General features: G+C 45.9%; 3 protein-coding genes across 12 annotated transcripts in view; 1 reads left to right on the top strand and 2 right to left on the bottom strand.

Annotated features, from left to right (window-relative positions):
- Positions 1-2547, bottom strand: part of ppm1aa (protein phosphatase, Mg2+/Mn2+ dependent, 1Aa) — a 39137-nt gene extending 36590 nt beyond the window's left edge. For 3 of the 10 annotated variants that reach the window (XM_035531496.1, XM_035531495.1, XM_035531497.1), the window contains exons 1-2: positions 2199-2547; positions 38-918 (exon numbers count right to left, since the gene is read on the bottom strand). In XM_035531496.1, coding sequence (XP_035387389.1) covers positions 38-901 — 864 coding nt within the window. In that variant the 5' untranslated portion in view covers positions 902-918; positions 2199-2547. The remainder of the gene's footprint in view (positions 1-37; positions 919-2198) is intronic. The other 7 variants (XM_035531499.1, XM_035531498.1, XM_027032124.2 and 4 more) reach the window with 4 other exon arrangements.
- A 217-nt stretch (positions 2548-2764) lies between these two features.
- Positions 2765-12033, top strand: dhrs7 (dehydrogenase/reductase (SDR family) member 7). Its single transcript, XM_035531627.1, has 10 exons — positions 2765-3100; positions 3221-3336; positions 3818-3993; positions 4564-4623; positions 6341-6478; positions 8770-8930; positions 9178-9417; positions 9969-10091; positions 10305-10520; positions 11222-12033. The coding sequence occupies exons 3-10, from the start codon at positions 3864-3866 to the stop codon at positions 11267-11269; spliced, it is 1116 nt and encodes a 371-aa protein (XP_035387520.1). The 5' UTR covers positions 2765-3100; positions 3221-3336; positions 3818-3863; the 3' UTR covers positions 11270-12033.
- Positions 11794-22726, bottom strand: pcnx4 (pecanex 4). Its single transcript, XM_027032135.2, has 11 exons — positions 22621-22726; positions 20978-21778; positions 19202-19384; positions 18268-18806; positions 16943-17043; positions 16551-16673; positions 15890-16250; positions 15287-15390; positions 13861-15002; positions 13543-13729; positions 11794-13418 (listed from the first exon to the last, which is right to left on the bottom strand). The coding sequence occupies exons 2-11, from the start codon at positions 21679-21681 to the stop codon at positions 13167-13169; spliced, it is 3696 nt and encodes a 1231-aa protein (XP_026887936.2). The 5' UTR covers positions 21682-21778; positions 22621-22726; the 3' UTR covers positions 11794-13166.
- Between the last annotated feature and the right edge of the window lie 1045 nt (positions 22727-23771).

Here is a 23771-nt window from a genome sequence, read left to right as displayed (position 1 = left end):
TCAACAGGTCAGCATGTTGGTGGACAGGGTCCCTTACCTTGTACAAGCAGGTATCCACAATCTCATTGCAGACTCTCTCCAGGTCGTCGGTCACCTCAAGTCGTGAGCGGACGAAATCGCAGAGCTCCTCATTAGCCATGACATCCCAGATGCCGTCACACGCCAGAACAATGAACTCGTCCTGTGCCTCCGAGCGCTCGATGGCATACACCTCTGGCTCGGGCGACACCAGCTGCTCCGTGGGGCCTTTGCCGTGCACGCACTTGTAGTCGAAGTCGCCGAGGGCGCGGGATACGGCCAGCGAGCCGTTGACGCGCTGGATCATGACAGAGCCTCCGGCGTTCTGGATGCGTTCCTTCTCCAGCGGGTTACTGGGCTTGTGGTCCTGCGTGAAGAAGTGGACGGCGCTGGCGCGGCTCAGCAGGCCTCGCGAGTCGCCACAGTTGATGAAGTAAATGTGACGCGGCGAGATCATCACGCCCACCGCTGTGGAGCCACTGCGGTCAGCGCCGCCGTGCTTCTTCTCCGAGATCTGCCGCATGTGATCGTCAATCTGCAGGAAGCCTGTGCGGATGCCCGACTTGACGCTGTCCACACTGGGCTCCTCGGCCAGCCGAGGGCCCCCATCGCCACCGCCACCACCCCGGAAGTCCGGGTTGCTGGTGATGTGCTCCAGCAGGTGCTCGCAGCAGTATCGGGCCACCTGCGAGCCCGCATGACCATCATACACGGCAAAGAAAGACCAGGGATCGAGGCCATGGGGCAGGCCGATGACGGCAGTGTGCGCATCCTCCATCTCCACCCGCCAGCCCTGCATGCTGCTCAGGCCATAGCGCAGACCGTTGCCCTCACCGTGGGCATTGTGCTTCTCCATCTTTGGCTTGTCCAAAAACGCACCCATCCTCTCAGCCTAAGAATCTGGAACAAAGTTATTAGAGATTGATAAGGGGTAACATTACTGATTGTGTTCATGTCAAGATTACTAATTAATTTTGCCAGTCTAACACTGACCTTTAATACACTTGACTTTGTAGCACTGAAAAAGTAAAATATAACATAATTAATGTGAATATGTAGGCTTTTAATAAATATATTTAACAAAGCATATCCACAAGAAGAATTTACAAACGATGCTAAACAGGTTTGTTAAAACCTGAAGGTCGACCACTCAAGAAAATTTAAGAAATTATGTAAACAACCATTTGACAGAAATACATTACAAACCGAGTCAGACACACTGACTCTCTCAGTCAGTGCGTTGCCATCCTTGTATGGCCGTAGGATCTCTGGGACACACTGGTTCACACGTTATATTCACCCGCACTAAAAATAGGTAACGTTAGCTAGAATTAGACACAAACCCGTGCAAAAAGCAAGCCGTGTTCTTCCACCACGCTTCTTCTCCTGTCAAAGTTGTTGAAAAACTCTGCAATTATTCTCAACACATATTCCAACGGACTGGTTATGCAAATATGATGTAGTTAGCTAGCTAGCCAGCTTGCTTACTAGCTAGCATAGCAAGCCAGGGAGCCTACCCTCGGGCAACCAAGAAAGACAGGGAGCGTAGTTTCTGATTTCTCAAATTATATGTCGAATTAACCAGGGAAATACAGACGTTACATATACTAGCAACATTTACAATATACACACTTGAAAATACAACCTAGGTAGAATCTCGAATCGATGTTAACTGTCGTAATTCAATCGTATTCCTTCAATCGCTGAAATAAACGCATTACGTAATGTTGTAGCCAGCATGCTAGCTAGCTAGTTAGCTTCACAGCAAGCCGTTTTCAACGCTTAGCAGCTCGATAGCAAACTGTCAAACTTAGACTGTACGACAGTGTACATTATTTTGTGTATGGTATCGCGTAGGAGACCAAGAAAGAGTGATCAGAAATATATCCCCAAATAGCTCCGGCAAGGATTTTGATTAAGGAGAGTTAGCTTGCAGATTAAACCCGTGTAAACAAATGGCTAATGCTATTGTGTCGAGCCTTGGCCCTTGAACCTCGCCATCACTGCAGGCCTGCCATACTAGCTAGCTAGCTAGCGTTAGCTCTCTACGCTAACTTAGCTGGTTGGTAAAACTCCGCATAGCCAACACAACACACGTCTCTACTACAGAAAGGGCGCTAAAAGGCTAGCAACACCGAGAAGAAGGAGGCTTCGTGTTAACAAGGGCAAAAGAAACTTACCGAAAATCCAAGAGGCCTGTAGCAAGTAGTGAAAAAAGCAGAAAGAGGGAGAAATAGCGGATAAAGTCAAACGAGGTGTTGGAAAGGGACTGCTAGCTCTGGCTTGTTTGTGTAGGGAGAAATTGCCTAGCTAGCTCTGTATTCAGTTTGTAGGAGAATGGACCTCCCCGTTCTTTGTAAACCAGGGATGCATATTTGAACTCATTAGGCGACGTGAATGTAAATCTAAAATGGGTAAGATTATTTCTAAACGTTGTACTGTATCACAACGCTCTATCCTAGTCGCTCCACGCCAGTCTCCCACTAAAACCAGCACCTAACAACCCAACAACGGGAGCACCAGGACCCGGATGTATATTCAGCAGGTTGCATGCTTGAAACAATGACGTCATCCTTCTCAGTCCGGCTCTGTGTTGATCGGGAGAGCCAGGACCCGGATGTATATAGCCGATTGCGTACTTGAAACAATGACGTCATCCATTTCAGTACAGCGCTATGCTGATCCGGAGAGCGAGGACCCGTATGTCCATTCAGTAGGTTGCGTACTTGGAACAATGACGTCATCGACTTCAGTACGGCACTGCGCTGATCGTTCCAGTGATTGTTATTGAAGAATAGCACCGACGTTTCAGATATGTCGCGTTTTAGTGTGGTGACTGAATGGGCTAAGGTGTCATAACGTGTGTACTGGTGTATAATACTGGTATACTAGCTGGCGAATGCATTCTCCTAAGGTTACCTGCCAGTGTATTCCTGATAGGTTACGCAGTACAAAATAATACTGCTGCAAAAGATAGGGACTAGAAGAATGAGTTACAGCTTATGCCGCTTAACGCGTGACGAGAACTCCAGAGCTGTTTGGTGATAATTTCATCTGTGTATGCGTGTTTTTACGCAAAGAAGTGAGCACGCAATTAAAGAACTTTACTAACATTTTATATACCATTTAAACATGTCACACAGTTGTTTTGATGGTAATTGAACTTTCTATGACAAAATCTGAACTTATCTTATACCGGAAGAATGTTTTAAAAGGCCACTTAAAAGGGCAGGCACGTTGTGGAAATTTACCCGAAAAACACTGTGTCTTCAGCGTGCGATTTCTGGCGAGCAGATGCACGTAGACGGCTGAAAATCGGTAAGTAGGTACTTGTATTAGTCCTAAGAAATGTTATGTTGATAAATGTACTGTACTTTAAGAATATTGGATGTTATCAATAATTTATTTCAGTATGCTAGTTTGGGCACGCTATGGGGCGTTGGCGAATAAGGGGGTTAAACATCGCACAGCGTATATGTGTTGTTTACTATCATAAATGCTGACATTTTTCATGTGTAAACGTTTATTTTTCATCAGCGTAACTACAATTTGATCATGATTAACGAAGCGGGTTTTTAATTTTTTGGTTTGCTTATTGGTTGAATTGTATTTCCGGGTCATGGGTTAAACTGCACTTGAAGCAAATAATTTACATTGGGTTTCCATATTCTGCTTGTAGTTGACGTGTGGATAACTACTAGAGACACAGCCAGTTTTACCATCAGTCTAACATAATTTCAAATACAATCATTGGCGCTTCGTTGAGACTTAGATTCTGTATCTGCCTTTTCTGTATCAGGCCTTTATCTGCCTTTCGATTATCCGTTGTGCATCACCAAAAACTTATGGATATCTGCCTAACTTGCATCATCTTCTTGGGTTGCGGAGTCTACCTCTTAGTTCAGATGATTCGCTTCATCTTCGCTGACGCAGACTTCACTTTGCTATGGGCAGCTAGGTTCGGTAGTAAACCAGGTAATATTCGCACATTGTTCAGTTCTGTGGCGTGTCTTCTGTGAATTAGCATTCTGTGATAAATGTTCATATGTGGAATTGATAATTACAACGTTCACAGTTTAGTCTGTAGGCAGGATAACTTACATTAGCAGATGGAAGTAATGTAATAATTTGCTCGCCCATGTTGTCAGTCATCAGAGTGTAGTGAATACAACTAAATGGACAGGACTGAATACACTAAGCAATCGCTGATGATAATGTGTGACTTTTTTCCGTTAAACGGTGCCCTGGACTGCACTGTTGCGCAAAGTGTTGCAACAGGGCTTTGGGCGTTTCTCTGCACTTGGGTATTCTGAGTACACCATGTGACGCTAAGTAAAATTTGCCTATTGTAGGCCGAGTTTATAAGTCTCAATTTTATTTCATTTCTATAAATATTGTGTTGTGGGCGTAGAAGAAAGGGCCCAGAAATAGCGTTCTCTATACAATAAACAATTTTTATTGTCTTTTTCTTTTATAGGTTTATTGCCACAGTTTCAATTGTACAAAGACAGTATAAAAAAACCGAGAAGTGTCTCCTCCTAATAGGGGTATATACCTTGCCCACCACAGAGACACACCAAGTCCTACCATGGTCCATATACACAGGTGGGTTTTTGTTGTTGTTGTTTTTTTAACTAAGATAGAAGTTTAAAACCAAAATAGAAATTACTTTTCTGCACAAAAACACATCATCCTTTAAATAAATAAATCTTTAGAAAGAAAAAAACAACAACAACTGGGTTGCTGTGCCCCATCCATAGGGGGATAGTTGGTGCTCACCACCACTAGCACTAGACCTGTCTCAGTCTCAGCGGAGATCATATTAAACTGCAGCTCCACTGCTCCTCGCCAATGTTAAAGGGATGCATTTGTGGGCAGCCAGGGTCTGTGGCCCCCTTGATCTCCCTAAACAGTGGCCCTGGCACCTTCCTCCGACTGGTGCTATATGACGTACCCCCGTTAACACCGACTTTACCAGCCTCTCCCAAGCCTGCAGTGTTGCCTACAAGCTTCTCCACCAGCAGGTTTTTGGAAGGCCAAATGGTGTTTTTTTTCTGCTGTTTTAGAATGGGCCAGAGCACTGCGAAATGGGCTGATGTGATATTATGGCACCATCCCAGCCTGCTCTCTGATAATTCAGCCTGGGGGCTTCCCCTCCTTGTAGATATGGGCTCCACAGGGTGCCGGTTCTCGGGCGTGCCACACCCGTGCTGCAGACAAACTGGATCCCTGGAACTAACCCCTAACCCCCTGCATCCACTCATCCCTTCTCAAGCACAGCGCAAGTGGCTCAACACATGCCACATAAGGAAGGGGAGAATCGTTCTATCGTTTTTGACATGATGCCATTTACAATTATTCTGCTTGTAATATTCTCATACACCAATCCCACCCACTTCAAAAACTGCTCTGGGAACTCCATTTTTGGCAATATCTGGAACAGGTATTGGTGCGAGACCCGATCAAAAGCCTTTTTGAAATCTAAATGTAACACTACAAGTAGAAAATTTCTGTCTCTCGCGTAACAGATGATGTCTCTAAAAAGTATAAGGCTGCCTGTGCTCTTCCTTCCCAGAACTGCGCAGGCTTAATCCTGGTGAATTATATCTGCTAAAACCTTGGGACTTCCTTATTGCTAAAGATTTACTAAAAAGATTGAGGTCACAGTTTAAAAGGGTAATCGGCCTCCAGTTTTTAAAATCCATCCTATCATTTTTTTTTTAAACAACAAAGAGACAACACCCGTTCCAAAAACTATCTGGTAAACTTTAAAAAACATCCAATAAATCCTGTGCTAAAAGATTCCAAAAGGTTAAATAATATTCTATAGGAAGCCCATCCACCCCTGGGCCTTCCCCTTCCTAAAACATCTTAAACAATCATGGAATTCTGTGAATGAAAAATCTTTCCTTAAGGCATCCTTGTCGTTAACATTTTTCACCAAATTTAAAACTTCTTTCAAAATCCCACAATGTATTTCTTCACCTTTGTGTAGATCCCCAGAGAAATCCTCCACAACTGCTATTACCTCTTCAAAGGTTGTCACCATCCTTCCTTCTCTGATTTTAAACTCTATTACAACCTTCCCCTTATCCATAATTTTCTTGAAGAAATCTTTCCCCTTCTTCCACCTCTTTTTCCCTGCTTCTCGATCACCCCCTACTCTGCTCCTCCATCACCACTGCCATCTTCTACTTCCACTAACTCTTATTTAAAACCATAACCCTCGTTTATCAATTTAAAATACCAATTGCCATCTCCTCTGCAATTCCATCATATGTCATCTACCCATCACCTTTTTCCCCTCCCAATCCTCCTACAGAAAGCCTTGGTCCTGTCTTTTGTGCTTTATCATGTTCCAGCACAAAACCCGTGGATCATAGAAGTCGTGAAGAGTCTGTTACTGCCTATATTGCTCCCTATATTCCATTTTTACCACCTCATCCTCAAACAAAGAACAGTTCATAACCCTCCTCCCACCTTCACATTGGTAAGGAAAAAGGTGCACGTCAACATTACGTGGTCCAAGAAGAAGACCGGAGTTAATCTAACATCTGTCGGGGCAGTGTCTCGTATAATCAATACAAGAAGCTCTACTGCCATCCCCATTAAAGCCTTGTAATAAAAGCTATGTTTTGTCTAACTTAAAATCCTCACCTGTCCTTTGTCTATCTACCATGTCTAAAACACAATTAAAATATCCACCCACTAAGAGGGTCCTCCCCAACATGTGGGGCAGCAGTTCCTCCAGAAGGTCCCATCTATCATTTTTATTCTGTAAACCCATTTATGTTTAAAACATTTTTTAAATTCTTACCTAAAAAAGTTACATTTGCTAAAAGTGCCTCTCACCACTGTGCTCTCCTTGACAATAACATTTGGATTTTGAATTAAAATTGCCATCCCTGCCCTGGTAAAATTGGAGCCGCTCCACAGCAAGTGACCCTCTTTCCACCTCTCTGTTATATGGTTTTTAAAAAGGCAATTAACATTCCTGGAGTACAGTTATATCTACTGATAAACTCATACTTGACCAAACTCATACTTGTCCAATTTCCACAGATATCTGTTCCTCCTTCACATTTATATCTCTGCTCAATTGTTGCTCTTGCTGTTGCATTACCTGTTTTGGAGTTGAGGATCTGGAAAATGTAAAAAAGATATTTCATTACGTGAATCAGATGGCCATTTTCTAACCGATTCGCAAGAAGAGGAACTCTCCTGTTCCAATCGAGCTCTTCTTTCCCCTTTGGCCCTCCAGGGGTGACTCAGCCATCCTCATTGTTAATTGTGTACACGGGAGGGTCCCCCTACCGCATCCCCCTCTTCCTCCTCTGAGACTGTGATTAAAGCTGACAGGGTGTCTCTAGACCCCTCTGGGCTCCCATCGTTTCTTATCTCTCCTGTTGCTTCTCTACCATTTCTTCCTTTACACAAATGCCCCCTTATACTTCCTGCCCACCTGCCTTGTTTGGCGGGGAATGGTTTGAGATTCCCACCAAAACCTCTGGCCCCTCCTCCCTTCTTTGGTCTCTTGCAGCCTGAACCCCTGATTTACCCACAAAATGAGAAGCCCTAACTCTGTTGGCCCACAGAGATGACACTATCTGCCATTGGGACGCTGCTCAACAGTATGTCCAATTTCTCCACGCTTCAAGCATGACCTTTGTACATGCTTTCACCAAATGGTCAAACACCCCACACCTCCTACAAGCTAATTTTCTCTCCAAAAATTAGAATATGCGGTATGTGCTACAACCCTTGAGACCCATTTGGGTCAGGCTATTGATGAATAAGCACTCTCCATGCACAATTCCAAATCCAATCCTCATCTAAAACTTTCATTGGTGGTCCTTCAACTGAGCAAAACCTCCCTAACTATGCACAATTATCCTCGCCACAAATGGTTGCATTAAATATTATTACAACTACTGTTTTCCTGGCATTATCTGCAAGCTTCTCTACAAACATATCAAAATGCTCCCTTACTCTTTCAAACCTAGTCCAAAATGTGTTTAACAACATGGCAGACTTAAAACTCGCATCAAAGCCTATATTTTGGTGCAACACAAAAACACAATTCAAAGTATCGGGACTACAACCCAAAATGCTTTGGAGTAACTTCCTTGAGAGGTCTGACCTTGACATACTTAAAAGATACCATCACTCCCCTCTTTAAAATGAAAGTGAACACTGTGGGGCCTCCTCACATCGACATGGTGAAAACACCCACAGCTTAAAGCCCACCATATATAGAATAAACCTTATAAGTAATCAAAGCAAGACTTGCCTTCAAGTGATTCTAACTTGCCTCCACATCACAAACCCAAAAACCACCAACCTGCCCAAAAGCCCCAGCCAAAATTGAAACAATCCAATTGTTTTTACAAACCTGTCTTCTTTACCTCCCCAAGGTATCTCTTTGATGTGAATTGACTGAAGCCACAACCAAGGCAACCTTCTAAACCCAGAGAGTTGATCACGACTCTACCTCTTGATCTTAGCCAAAAGGCAGAGAAGCAATTGATAAATGATAAACGAATAGTTTATTTTACAATAGTAGCAGCAATAAGAGAGAATGAAAGTTAGGTGAGGGGGTGGGGTGCAACTACAAAACACACACATGAGGGTGACATTCTAAAAATCTAAACTGAGAGACAGTTCAAGCAAATAAACACATTTACAAACAAATCAACAATCTTTTTTTTTTTTAGAGTAAATATTACGTTTTAACTTATTCACAAACTGCAGGGAAGCACACAGTATCCTGGGAGTCTTCACCATGCCCTCCACACACTCACTCTGTCCACAGTATTACAATCAAAAAGGATATTCTTGTGCTTCCGCTCGATTTGCTGGACAGGGCGTCCCACCCAGCGAAGGCCCGCGCTGTACTGCAACACTTCAGCAACGTGAGAGTCTCTCTGTCTAAGTGCACTGACTATCCTTACTGGCACCATACCCAAGCTCCCCTTTGTGTCTGGAGGCTGTCCAGAAATTCAGCTTGGTGGATCACAGTTCGCATTTGACTAAGCAGTCGTTAAAGGTTGAATGAATGATTTGAGTGGGAGGAGATTTCACACACTAAAACAAAACGCTACCTTTGCATTGTCTGGCTATAACAGAATTCATTTTTTCTGCTTTTCCGGGGGCCTCCAGGTAGATGTGCTGATTAACAACGGAGGCCGCAGCCAGCGCTCGTTGTGCGTGGACACGGACATGGAGGTGTACCAAGGTCTCATGGACCTGAACTACTTGGGCACCGTGTCCGTAACCAAGCAGGTCCTGCCCCACATGACGCGCCATGGCAGCGGTATCATAGCAACCGTCAGCAGCATCTCCGGTCTGGCTGCGGCGCCCTTGTCGACGGGGTACTGCGCCAGCAAGCACGCGCTGCAGGTCAGAGGGAGTGGGGCAGCGGGAAACGGCAGGAGAGTGAGAGAGAACAACACCTGCAAACTTGCACATTATGCTTTATTACATTTTTCATTTTAAGAAAAAAGTAGGTTCTCAAATTTAAGAATTTAAGCACATCTCAATTGATTGATTATACTGTGAATTGTATGATCGTGTCTGTAATCCCCTAACATGTTGTGATTCTATATCATTAGGTTGCTCATCTTTATGAATGCAGTGTGCATTGCGTTTAAAGGTTTCCATTTGTTTTGTAAGTGTGATGAAACAGCGACCCATAACAAATGGACTTCGGTCCATCCTGGGAGGACTTCTACTGAATCTCATTAGCTCAGACCCTTATTATGTTGGAATAACTCAGTATTTGGAGCTAATTTTCCAATTTTCTTGAACATTGCTTTGATGTTCTTTGTTTGTTTTCAGTATTGTGATGTTTTTCCTCGGAGTACCAGAACTCCCATGAAAAAAGATTGTAAATCTTATTTACATACTAAAAAACTAAATTACATTTACATACTGGTATGGCTTTGCTGAAGGGCTTCTTCAACACTCTGCGTTCAGAGCTGACCGATTACCCAGACATCAGCGTCATCATGATCTGCCCGGGACCTGTTGTTTCCCAGATCGTGCAGAACGCTTTCACCGAGCAGCCAGATAAGGTACTTTAGCCACACATGGGCCATTCAGTCCACGCCTTGAGAGTATGCAGATCTGTCTAGGCCTTGGTTTCTGTCTTTCTCGTTCTCCCTGACCTGTGTTTGCCCCTTGAGTCAGTCTCTGTCTCTGTCTCTGTCTCTCTCTCTCTCTCTCTCTCTCTCTCTCTCTCTCTCTCTCTCTCTCCCCCCCCCCCCCCCCCCCCCCCCCCCGTAAAGCCTGTGTCCAGCGCTGGCGACCAGATGCACAAGATGACCACTGAGCGCTGCGTGTGCCTCATCCTGGCCGGACTGTCCAATCGAGTGAAGGAGATGTGGATCGCCCAGCAGCCTTTCCTGCTCATGTTCTACCTCTGGCAGTATGCACCCACCCTTGCCTGGTACATGACCAACATGCTGGGGAAGAAGCGTGTGCAGAACTTCAAGGCTGGTCTGGTGAGCACCCAGCACAGGTTTCTACCTCCACAACTGCTGAGCTGATAACTCTGGGGCCCGCTTATCGAAGCCTGGTTAATGAAGAACAGTTGGCACCAGATAATGCAGAGATGTATTGACTGGGAGCTGACTTAAACTTCGGCAAAAGCACTTCAGTGCTTGTGTAGTGAGGGAGCAGCCTGACTCAAGTCCTATGGCGCTGGAGTTGGTTTGAGCCATGGATTCACCAGACTACAGTGGACTCTGTGGTGAACCTGAGTGAAAACCAGAGTACACCCCTTCTGAAGTGCAGTGCCTCGTTCAACTCGGTGAAGACACCTGTCAAATAACCTGACTATATATTTAGTCTTCCACTTGTAGGCAAAAGCTGAGTAGTGCTTTTGTAATACGACAGGGGCTTAGTGTTGGTATTGTGCAGTGTTGCTTATAAGGAAACAGCTATGCAGTGGAGAAGCAGGGCAATTAGGAGACCTACGCAGACTTTGACCTGACCTTGGCTTTACTTGAGGCAAGCAAACAGTCAGGTGTCATCAGGGGCCTTTTTGAGCTCAGCGGTCTGGCTGTGGTGCTCATGTATTCTTCCACACAGACAGTGGTAGGGATGAGTCAGATCATGTTTGTCATTATCTCTTGTGGACAGGGATAGCTGGGCCCTGCACAGAAAGGTTAAGGCAAACGTGACTGTGTCTTGTCATTTTCAGGATGCAGACTCTGCATACTTCACCAAGGCAAAGGTCAAGACTACCTGAGAACCTCCAAGAACCTACATGTACTGAGCCCTTGTGATGTTCTCACCTGAAGCTTCATACTTCACAAGGCATAACGCAGTGCAAGGAGTAGCACTGGCACAAGCACTGAAACATTCTGAAACTAGGACATTTTTAAACATTTAAAAAAAAAATTAAAATTACATATTCATATATTAATGTAAACATTAGGACATTTTCCATTTCTTATCAGGTACACACGTCAAGGAACACTCAAGTTGTATTTGAGAAAGGTAATCTCTGAACTCTAAGGGCATAGTACTAAGGAAGGGGGCTTCTGTAACTGCTACCTTAGACAAGCTTCAAATGTCTCATTAGGTAAGAGCTGAGTCTACTCTTGTAAATTGTTGAGTGGATCAGTCTACAAGACTTGTAAAGTTGACCTAGATTAAAAAAGGACTGTAATGGTCAGGACTACATACATTAAAGGAGTTTATAGACACAAATCCCCATCTTTCTAGTAAAGAATGGTTTGTTTTGCTAAGGCTATGCATGCGAGTTACTTAGCCTGCCATTGGTGTTCCTGTACTAGTTGTAGCCCTTCAATGAAACAAATGGTCAAAATAACCCAAAGTAACCAAAACCTGCATCTCACATACATATGATGCCCTGCGCATATATGCATTTATCTGAAAGAAAGTGATGTACAGGAGAAAATTCATTTTTAATGTAAGATCAATTTTACACCTGTAAAAATGGGTCCAAAAAAGTTACTTTTAACATTTATGAAATAAAAGTCAAAGGCACATCCTTGCAATCCACATAAATTACACATTCTTCCCCCTTTTCTCACTCTGTGTACTATATACAATAAAAACAAATTTAGCATGGGAACAGACCAAATAAATAACATGCCAAATCCTGGAAGCACTGTAGTCTCAGCAGTAATGGCAGAAATGGAAGAAGATGACAACAGAGTTTTCCTTTTAGCATTCAAAATGGCCAGATTTATACATTATATAATTTAATATTCTTGTCATTCCATGAGACAAACTGAGGGGAGAGGGTGGGCTAAGAATGCATACACGTTTGGTGTGGTGGTACCTTTAACCCGTAATCAGCAACTCCATAGGGCACCTTTAAACTAGTTTTAAACCAAGATCGGCGAGTCATATAGTATTGAAGTAATTCTAGTAATGAAGAAAAACACATATATTCAAAAAACTGCTGAATAAATGTCTAAGAAATTCTCTTTTGCTTTAGTGTATCGTGCAGACTTTTACCAAAAGCAGTACCTTTAGTCTGACTTGGTACGGTAATAATTCGAAGGCCTGTGATGGCTATCTGTCTTATTTGAGGTGATTTGAAATGACCCACACACATAAAGGGCCCAAAAGCAGGACATGTTACAGCCCTGATACGGAAATTAAAACGTGCCACAATAGAGCGCTTTCAGCGTCGTTAAGCATTTTGGAGTTTATGACCTATTCCATGGCATAGCTGTGATTCTAATATCATTTAGCCACACTCAGCCAAGGCAAGGTGTCTGAGCCATCTTCAACATGTATGTTAGCAATAAAAAAAAACAAAACTCGTCACTCCTTTAGTGCATCATAACCACTGTAATGTCAGGTGTGTGTGTGTGTGTGTGTTCTGAAATGTGCAATTAGAACAGCTACAGAGTTATGAGTGCATATAAATTTCATTTCCTGTGAGGGTCACTGTCTGTAAACATCACAGCATACATAGACCGACAGGCAATAACTGCAAACCCTCATTCACACTTGTCCTTCGTGAGCTCATGGATCCCATCAGAACCCGGCACACAAGCGAGTCTCCTTGGAACGGCGCCGGTAGCCAGGTAGATGGGGGGAGGAAAACCCGTTCCAGATGTGACAGGTGTTGGCGGAGGGCGGAGCTAGCAAAGGCAGGGCATGTGTCACAAGCATCCCAGGTGGGCGGGGGCAGAGGAGTAGACGGGGTAGCCCAGCGGGGGGTCGGCCGCTTGCACAGTCAGGTTGCGCAGCATGATGGGGTGGGCCTGGATGCTGTAGCGCTCCTCGTCGTCGTTGGTGGCGTAGAGCAGCTCCCAGGAGAGGTTCGCCCACTGCCCCCGCACACCCTCCTCATTCAGAACCCCAACCTGCACCAGGTGCTCCTGCAGAGAGAGCACTCGACCTGTATACGTACCCTACAGGAAGAGAGAAGAAGATTGAAAAAGAGATAAAGGGGATGAGAAAGAAGAGTTAGAAGTAACACAGAGTCAGATCGGCTAGGTTAACGTGGTTCAGCTATGTAACACTGAGCATAGTCACCATGGTGAGATCGTGTCCCAGAGAGAAAAGGAAAGGCTTCTCTTCGAGAATAGAGTCATGCCAACCACGTTCCGTTGCAAGACCAATGAACCAGTTGATATGGTAATCCTGGAGAGTGGTGTACATCTCATCCAGACTTTCCAGCGGGCCCAGAGACACCTGGTCTATTAGCAGTTTTACACTGTACCTATACACACACGCACACAAATACTTTACTGTATTGTGCGGTCACAAAAATGATCCTTAACAACATTTTTCCTGCTCATCTGTATGTCATTATGCCAAATTTCCTATTCTCCCTGTGTGCGATATGTTTACCTAAAAGCCCTGAGGGTTAGCTGATACAGCTCTTCATTGGCTCTGAGCCCTTCAAGTCCGTCAGGCCATGGTGCGTCTCCACAGTACGCCCTGAAGAGCATGCTAGGACTGAGTACCGGGGCATCTGCCCCCAGGGCTACAGCGCACGACAACGCCACCTGGGTGTACATCTCCTTCAGTGCTTGGTCCTGCTGCAGAGCTCTGCACACCTGCTCAGGGTCGCCCTCCCAGAAGCCTTCCCCTGCCAGCCGGGAGAGGCAGTAGTGGAACCAGTCCTCTGGGAAGTAGGCACGCAGGGCTTGGAGCCTGGAGGTGGGCAGAGGGGCAGCACGCCAAGCCACTGCCAGGGACAGGCTCTCCGAATGGGGGCAGGTAAAGCGGAGCGGCTGGGGGTAAGTGGTGGTGGTGGGGCTGGCAGGAAGCTGATTGTCCTTGCCTCTGTCTGAGACAGGCAGGCCCAGGCCCAGACCAAGCGGCCTCAGCGTGGGGAGGGACGCCAGTGCCACGTTCTCGTACAGGCTGTGGATCTCGACAGCGCCCGGCAGAGACATGCCCAACTCCTCGCGAGGATACCCCACCTCTGTCCGCACCATAATCATCCTCGCTGGCTTCCGTGCGGGAACGGGACCGAACAGGTCGTCCTCGTCCGACCAATCGGCGAATGACGACAGGCTCAAGCTGTCCTGCCCCCTCAGGTTGGAGGAGGAAATGGAGTCGGGGCTTCCCTGGGAGGCCGCGCCCGTTTTCGCATCACCCGGGCCAGGCTCGTCCAGCACGCCATGCTGGGAGCTCTGGGACTTGCGTCCGGAGGCCTGCACAGAGTGCACCTTGACCCTGCAGCTGCTGCAAGACTTGTCCTGTAAGCAGTGACGCAACAGGACCCACACCATAGTCTTCAGAAAATCCGAACGGAGCTGGCGCAGGTGGTCGGGAGAATCGACGATGCCCGTCAGGACGTTGCGGGCATCGGAGTACACCCTAACGGGGAGGGCGGAGCAGGGCGTGAGGGCGTTGCCCCAGTGGGGGTTAAGGAACCTCCTGAGACGGCCGCGGCGCTCCAGCTGATCGAACGCGCCCTCGAACACCTCGTCCACCCGACGAGCCTCCACCGTATGGCAGGACGTCTCCTGTAGCTCTAAACCCTACACATGCAAAATCTACATTAACAGTCACATCATTCCCACCCTTGAAACACTATATATACAGTCAACAGGGGGCGCAATACTGAACCAAAACAGAAAAAGGTCCTGCACAAGTGTAATCGTCATTTCGCAACAGGTTAATTCAAGAAGCCAGAACGCTTGCTTCAATGCAAGATTGACATTCAATTCATTCATCCATGGAAAATGTAGTTATTTTATTCCCTTTGGAGAACTGACCCTGGTTCAATCCCCCAGATCATTTTCGGCACATCGATTCCCAGTACCTTAATGTTGACGGTCCAATAGCCATAGCCTCTCTCCAGAACAGTGATCCACACCACGCGATCCTGGAACCGGCAAAGGAAATGAGAACCAGGAGAACAAGAACCTGAAAAACACATGCACAAACACATACAAAACACACACAAAATTCTTAGTTACATAATCCTTTGTATAAAAATTAAATAGTACGTGGTTTTCTCCCCTCAGTCTGATTTGTATGCAAGCATAAGTACGAAATGCAGTGTTAAAAAAGCTGTCTCTGAGGCAGTTCCCTGCTGTGTCCTTAACACTTCCACAGGGACGTCTGTGTAAATTTGCACCATGCCTCGTCACCCTGCGCACTGACACAGCGTCCACCCCCACTGCTGTCCCCAAAGACGGGACGCAACACTGACTGCACAGCATGCACAGACAGCTTGTTTAGCAAAACAAGGCTAATTTGTTGGCTTATTAATAAACGAATGAATTAAACTTTCTCTCTCTCTGGGTCTGTGTCTATTTGGATAGGAAGTCTATTAGAAACAGGAAGACTTTTTTGGCCTGTGCGTGCATGCGTGCGTGCGTGTGTGTGTGTGTGTGTGTGTGTGTCTGCCCGTCCCCCTCACCCAACGCTCCATCCGCAAGCGCGCCACTCAGCGCAGCTGCTAGCCTGCTGCTGAGCTGCTGGTAGTAGACAGAGTCTGGGCAGGGGCAGGCCATGCCGGGCGTCCCAGGCCACGATCGCCGCGGCCTGGGGAAGCCCACCAGGAAGACAGGCAGTGTGAAGAGCGGGAGCAGGGGAGCAGCCAGCAGAGCGGCGATTAGCACCACGGACAGCAGCAGCGGGCACAGCGCTCCGTTCAACGCCAGCAGCGCGCCGGCCGCCTGCCTGCGCTGCTTCGACTCTGTCCAGGACGTGACGAGGACAGTCAGGGCGAACCTCAGCTTCGCCAGGAACTGCGAGAGACGGTCGGACGCCAGGGACACCTAGCAGATGGAGGTGCAGAGAGAGAGAGAGAAAAATAATCATATGACACCCTGCAGCCTCCAAGGGCTACGCTGTTACATTTACGGCATTTGGCAGACTCGCATATCCAGAGCAGCTTGGATATGTTTGAGTAGATGTGCTCCCTCAGAATCGAACCCATTTCATGTTAGCACCTTGCTCAACCTGCTCCACCAGGTCAGCTACAGAAGGTCTCACATGTACCAAGTCTGCATTAGTACAAATAAACACAGTTGGTAAGCCAACAAATTGAGGTTCTCCAGGCCGACAAGTTGACCCACCAGTATGAGCTGTATGCCGACGCCCAGGTTGTGCCACTGGGGTGCGGTGGCTTCTCCGGCTGCCAGCCTCACCGCCACAACCACCGCCATCTGCAGGAGGGCATCCTCACAGCTCTGCCACACCTATCGCACATGGGCCGAGAGTTCAGGAGTCACGGGTCATGGGTCACTCCCCATTATATTAAATAATCGGTTTTATGCTTTACCATGTGCTTCACAGTCAAACAATTAAAACATTCGGTAGGCAAGCACGACTGGAAACCTTTGTCAAGGAATAAGGCATTAGAGAAAAAATGAAAAAAAGGGAGCACGAAAGCGAGAGACCATTTCTTACGGTCGCATGATTAACCGACAACGTTAGCATGTTTGGGAAGTGTAGCATGGGGGCGTACCGCTCGGAAGGCCCGCGTGGTGCCCAGTGCCAGAGACACACTACGCAGCCCATGCAGCGACGCATCCATGGCCAGGAATGCAATCATGGTGAGCGGACACACTGCAAGAGGGATTGGGACGTAGCACATGAACGAGACATGAGGAGCAGGATGCAGGACACTGATTGGCACATATGGAATCCATTTGGTGCCAGATAGAATGCACAAGCAAAATATCAAAGAGAAAGAAATATTGCAAAATGCAAATAATGAGAATCAAATTGGACTTAATGTTTCAACATTACTACTAATTCACACTTATTTTTGCCAGTCTTGGTTTCTTTTTTTGTTTGTTTGTTTGCAGATACTGCTGATGCAGTTTGGCATTTTTTTAAACTTTTGGAATCTCTCTTTTGATTTTGGTTTTGCTTCTGACTTTTGGCAAGCAACATGGTATATTGGCCTCCTTTAACGCCCTAATTTAAGATACATTTATGTGGAGCTATGCAGTTGCCAAAGAAAACCCACTTGCTAACAGCTTACAGTGAACTATTTAACTATAGATAATGCTACATAACCAGGAGAAATTATGTATTAAAAACAACTAGGTAACATTTTGATAAACCAGATAATAATAATTTGAACATGTTGGTAAAAGTTGATCATCTTACTTGAAACATTTGGCACAACATTAAATCCATGGGATGCTCCTGTATTCAACATCAGGTACTGTGAACTACAGCTGCATGGTTCAGACTGAAATACTACACAGTGGTTTAGGGTTAAACCCAGGGGAATATGTCTCTAATTTGCATCTTCTAATGTCTCAAAAGCACATCAGTGAAGCCACACTGCGACTGTGCTGCTTTGTGTTGTTAATATTTTCTTTAGAAAAGAGAATTGTGCCAGCCATTTCAAAAAATGTACAAGGTCAGTTTTTTTGGCCATCTCTAATTATTAATAATAACAATAACAACAACTATATATAAGTCCAGCCTGTTAAGATTTAGCAGAACATCAAAAACACACTCATAGGAATGCTCACCACACAATATAAAAATACATATTGCAGCCTTCTGCAAGACCAGTATTGAAAAGAGAATGTACTATGACCCCAAACCTAACCCATCCCTAAACAAACCCCTAACTTAAACCCTAACATTAACATTAACAAACCTTAACCCTACAGAAACCTTAGCCCCAACCCTAAACAAACACTAACCCTAACCCCAACCATCCACAAACCCTAAATCCACCATAACCCTAACTCTAAACCTCAACGAACCATAACCCCAACCATCAAACCATATACTGAGGAGCAGCAGAGCACAAGAGAAGCTCCTCACCCAGGTTGAGCAGCACTCTCCGCACGCGTCCTGCAGCACGCAGGCCCCTGCTCTTGCTCCTGAAGGCTTGGACGCTGCTCACCTGCCTGGGATAGAGGGGGTTCAGGAGAAGTCCCCCAAGCACACAGGCACCCTGAAGCTTCCTCAGCCCACACGTGACCACAAACAGAGCGATGAGGAGCCAGCCCACCATGGCCTGGGGACCCTTAGCGTCAATGGTCCATGCCCAGGCCTCCGCCGTGCCCATACTCAGGCTGAGGTTGCCTGGGCTGGGGTAAAGCTGGTGAAGCAGCCCCGCCTCGGTCATGGCCCCAGCCAGGAGGAGGAGGGAGAGTGGAAGAGCCCACCAGCCCAGGCTGACAGAGGGATTGTGTGGGGAGGGTTCATGTTGCGTGCCCCGGATGAGCACCATGATCTGGGTAAGGTCCTGACTGAGGAGGTAACCCATGGCAACAGTAAAGAGGACCACACCAAGGGAGGAGGGGATGAAGAATGCAGAGATGGAAACACAGATGGACGCCAGGAACATGAGCACCAACCTAAAGAAGACACACACACACACAGCTGCAGATTATGACTGGAATTTCCCCATCAACCAAAAGCACCATTAATAAACAAATGTAGGCTACACCAGCAACATTAGCACCAATCATAACAGAGAATAACACATGCATACACACACACGCCCCTACAGGTGATTTATATGAGCTCAGTGACACACAAGGCTGGAGAAATATTACAATAACTGAGATTACCTAAAATACTTCTAGATCAGAAAGATAAATAAACATGCCCATTTTCTTATGGAAAAACCATTAGGTGACCATTTACTAAATCCACCAGTTATTCTAACACTATATGAAGTGAAGGACAACCCCCCCCTTCCCAAACATCCGTGGGTGGCCGTGGGGGAGAGGGCGTCAGGCGTGGGTACCTGCAGTCGGTGGCCATTGGGGAGCCACCAAGGGCATGCAGCAGACCCTGTTCCATGGTCCAGAGCAGAAGCGCGTCCAGCGGCGAGAGCATGCCTACAGCCCACAGCAGTGGTAGCACCACAAACAGTCCGTGCAGCACCTGACTTGCCAGCCGCAGCTCTGCCACGCCTCCACCTGAGCACCTGCAGGGCGGGCAGATGGATGGCGAGGGTGAGGCACATAAAGAGAATAGAGGTGACACTCTCAAAACTGATGTCCTTCATTACACTAGTCTTCACTGAAATCCACTGACCTCAGTGCTGCATTTGATGCAGCAACTGATATTGTTCTGAACTGGTTCCGGTCATATCTAACCAGTTGCAATATGCCACACTGAATGAGAGCAGCTCTAAACATCATGAGCTATCCAGTGGTGTCCCTCAGGGCTCGACTATGGGACCAGCACTCTTTAATCTCCATACGCTTCCATTGACCACAAGCGTGAGTAAATATATTCTCATTTCACCATTTTGCGGACGACACAAAATAATGTCCCTAGTCACTGACCAAAGGGGTTCCACTGACTTCATTTTAACCGTCTAGAAGACATCAAGTCCTTGATGGATCATAATTTCCTGCATCCTACTCATCATCAGTATAAATGCTCATGAGCACACTGATTCAAAAGCTTACCTGGAGTCTCAGTTAAAGCACACCACCATATCAAAAACCCAGGCGTCAAATCTGACTATGACCTAAGCTTTAAACACCATGTTAGCAATGTCTACAGAAGAGCATTCGATCATCATCTTAACATAAACAAGGTCAGAAGTATCCTCACAGAAACACAGTTAAAAACTCCTGCATGCATTTATATCATCACATCCTGACTACTGTACCTTCTGACAGCAGGTCTCCCCTAGAAAACTGTAATAAAGCCTACAGAGAGTCCTAGCATGTGCAAAGTTAAGAGAGCATATTACACCAATCCCTGAAGAGCTACGCTGGCTGCCTGCCTCACTCAAAATTAACTTTAAAATACTACTGCTAACATAAATGTTCACATGGTATTGCTCCTCTACATCTCAGCAGTATGAACACGAGGCAGGTATCCTCAAGAGCCCTCAGATCATCTGATAAAATCATGCTGGTGGTGCCCACCACTTGACTAAAGAGCTCCAAGGCTGCTTTTTGCTGCCATGGCTCCAAACCCTGGAATTATGTTCCAGACAACCAAAGGGCTCAACAATTTTAATTTGGAGAAAGATAATGCCTTTTTATTCTTTAAGGTCTTTAATTGTACTGCCAAGCCTCAAGTGTATCTATACGTTTCTCATTTTTTAAATACTGTTTTTTACTTTTAACTATGCAATTTGTTTACTTAAATAGTATTTTACTTTAAATTATGGACTATTTTACTTGCTGTACTTTTATATCATGTACAATATCTGTTCAATTTGCACATTTCTTTTAATGCATCTTTTATTAACTTTTTCCATTTTATTTCTTTGAACAGTTTTTTGAACAGTTGTAACAGTTTTCAATTCAAATCAACCATGTTTAACTTTGTTTTTACGAATTGTATTTATTACTTGAGGGGGGGGGGCTGCAGGGCAAAAACCTTCCGGAGATAATAGATCTCAGGATGTAGTAAGCCATATTATTCTTATATGCAAGTGTAGCACATGTGCTTCTGTTAGTTTTGCTCTTTTTAAGGAAGGAAAAGAAAAATGGTCCACAAGTTAAAAATAATGGACCATCCTCAAGGGGAATTGTGCGAGTTGTAGTTCATGCACCTCAGCACCAGGTCCACAGTGATGAAGGCTAGGATGTACAGTGGCCTGGTGAGTGGTGTGATCTCATAGGTGTCCTGAGGCTGGAAGGTGGCCGTCTCCGTCGCTGTGTTCACAATAAGGGAATACTCTCCAATACACAGGGTCACCCAGCTGAGTGCGAAGACGGGGACTATAGCACTTAGCCCCGCGCCCGTGTCCGCGTACACCACACTCAGCCTGTCAGGCAGCAGGTACCAAGTCCCCAAGCCGCACAGAACTCCGGCCAGTGCCGTGTGCAGGATTACATTAACCATGAACCTCTTGCCTGGCACCACGAAATGCACCGTCTCCGGGGCAACGCAGTTTGTGAACTCCACCTCCTCCTCATCCGCCAGGATGTTATTGGCTGCCGGCAACCTCTGTACCGCCCCTGTACTGCGTGCTGCGCGCTGGGCCAGAGCCTGCAGGGCGGCGCCAACGGCCAGCATGAGCACCCCTGAGAGGACACCAGCTCCTGCGTCATCCAGCAGTCGAACTTGGTAGAGCAGCGTGCCCACCCCCCCCAGCAGCCATGGTGTCAGGAAGAGCACCAGCTGGTGCGCGTAGACATAGGGGGGTGCACAGTATCCCAGCTTAAGTCGTGGACCACCCAGCACGGTCTGGGGGAAGCGCTTCCAGAAGAACTCCTGCTTGTAGTCATTGAGCAGGGGCACGTCAGGGCCCATATTGAACACAGCACAGTGGGGAGAGATGCAGTCATCTCCCTGAGCCTTCAGGAGTTTCCACAGGCATCCTCTATAAAAAGACAAGCAGCTCCGTTCACTGAAACACAGAAAAAGACACAAAAACAGTCAGAAGCGAAAAGCTCCTCTGACTGCCAGTTGTAACTTTGTATTTAGTTAACAGCCATTGACGTAAGTTGGATAAACACAATGAAATATAGCCACAAAGCATGAGACTACTAGGTACTATATGGTTCCTGTCATTTTCACAGGTGATCACAAACCAGCTGCGGTCTGCATGCACGATTAGCAAAATAGCCTAAACGTTGAATATTTCCCGACTGTTGGTCGAGACTATTTTGGTATTGTTTATTTTGATATTGTTTCCCAGCTATTTCAGGCTGCTAAACTAGCCAGAAACCGACAAGGTAGGCACCTGGTAGTTGTCTAAGATAGACACAGACAGCTCAGCTCACACACTTTTCACTTTCTCCCGTCAGCTTTAAAACGGAACGAATGTGAATGATGAGTAACCGATGCTAAGCTACCAGCCCATAACTCGCTAGCTAGTTAACGTTACATTAGCTCCCAGCTAGCTAAAAGGAAAACGCTAACACTGTAGCTATGACAACAAAAGGCTACGTTACTCTAATCACTTTAATCAATGACCCTTTCAAAGGATGAACAGCGTAAACAGAAATGAGTTCTCTCATATAATAACACAACCGTGGCGTACTGGACAACAACACTGAAATGGTTAGCCAGATAACTACATTCTTAGCAAGGAATTTGCCATAAAACAGTGATGCTAATCGAACTATGGCAATAGCCGTTACAGCCGCTAACTGAGTACTAGGTTAGTTGACCATCTAGATGCGGTTTGGGTGGCACTGTCTTTTACCAGTACAGCTCCAAAAAAGCGATTACCAAAGCAAAACGAACCTCTCGATTTGATAAGTCTGAGTAATAGGGCGTTAGATGAAGGTCTTCCGTTATTTCGGCTGCAGCATTCATTGTTGCCGACGGGCCTTTTCCCAGCTACGGTGCATGTGAGCGCCCCGTACACTGGAGTCACGTGATTCAATTACCGAGACACCAACAAATTCACCGGTTTATCGGTAATCAGATGCCTCAAGTAAATACTGCCGCGCATGACTATACATACAAAAAAATAAAGTAAAAAATAAATGAAAAGAAACAAGCTTCAATCCTTTTTTTACGAGGCGGAAAATTAATCTTTTAGGTTAGGTTCATGCAAAATCAGAATAACAAAAATCAGAAATGAAATTCAAAGGGCGTCAATCCACTGAATTTAATCTGACCTGTGGAATTAACGGTTATAGTGTTTGTGGTCAACCAGTATACCCCCCCCCCCCCCCCCCCCCCCAACACTACTATCACTACTACTTCTGTTGCAATTGCTTCTGCATCTCTCAATTTTACAGCTCTCCACACATACATACTCACTCACTCTCTCTCTCTCTCTCTCTCTCTCACACACACACACACACACACTCTCTTTCTCTTTCTCTCTCTCTCTCTCTCACACACACACACACTCTTTCTCTTTCTCTCTCTCTCTCTCTCTCTCTCTCTCTCTCTCTCTCACACACACACACACACACACACACACACACACACACATTCACTCTCTCTCTCTCACACACACACTGTTCCTCTGCTATATTTGTCTCCATTATTTGGTTACATTGCTCTGTTGTTTCTCTGTCCACCCATCATACTTTTCCCCATCCAGCACCATACTGTATTCCACAGAAAAACAGGAAGACAATTATATTCAAAACACTGCATCACCATTGTACAGAGAGCATTATGCTTGCAATTGCTTTTGACTCTTCTCAGAGTGAACACAGAAAGTATATTTACCACCACGATGGTGACTCTAGCCCCTTTATAATCGCACAGAAGGTCAGTGAGAATGGGTTTCTGAGAAAACAAGTAGCTTTGAAAAGCAAAGAATGCATTCAGTGTTCCACTGCTAAGGTGAGCAGGATTAGCACTCATGTGCCTGTGCTGTGTAGTGAACAGGAGATATAGAGCATAGCTTTTGAGGTGTGAGGAACCTTTAGGCA

The sequence above is a fragment of the Electrophorus electricus genome, chromosome 11 (genome assembly GCF_013358815.1).
Source record: "Electrophorus electricus isolate fEleEle1 chromosome 11, fEleEle1.pri, whole genome shotgun sequence".
NCBI classification, from domain to species: Eukaryota; Metazoa; Chordata; class Actinopteri; order Gymnotiformes; family Gymnotidae; genus Electrophorus; species Electrophorus electricus.
This window is presented reverse-complemented; position numbering and strand designations above follow the sequence as displayed.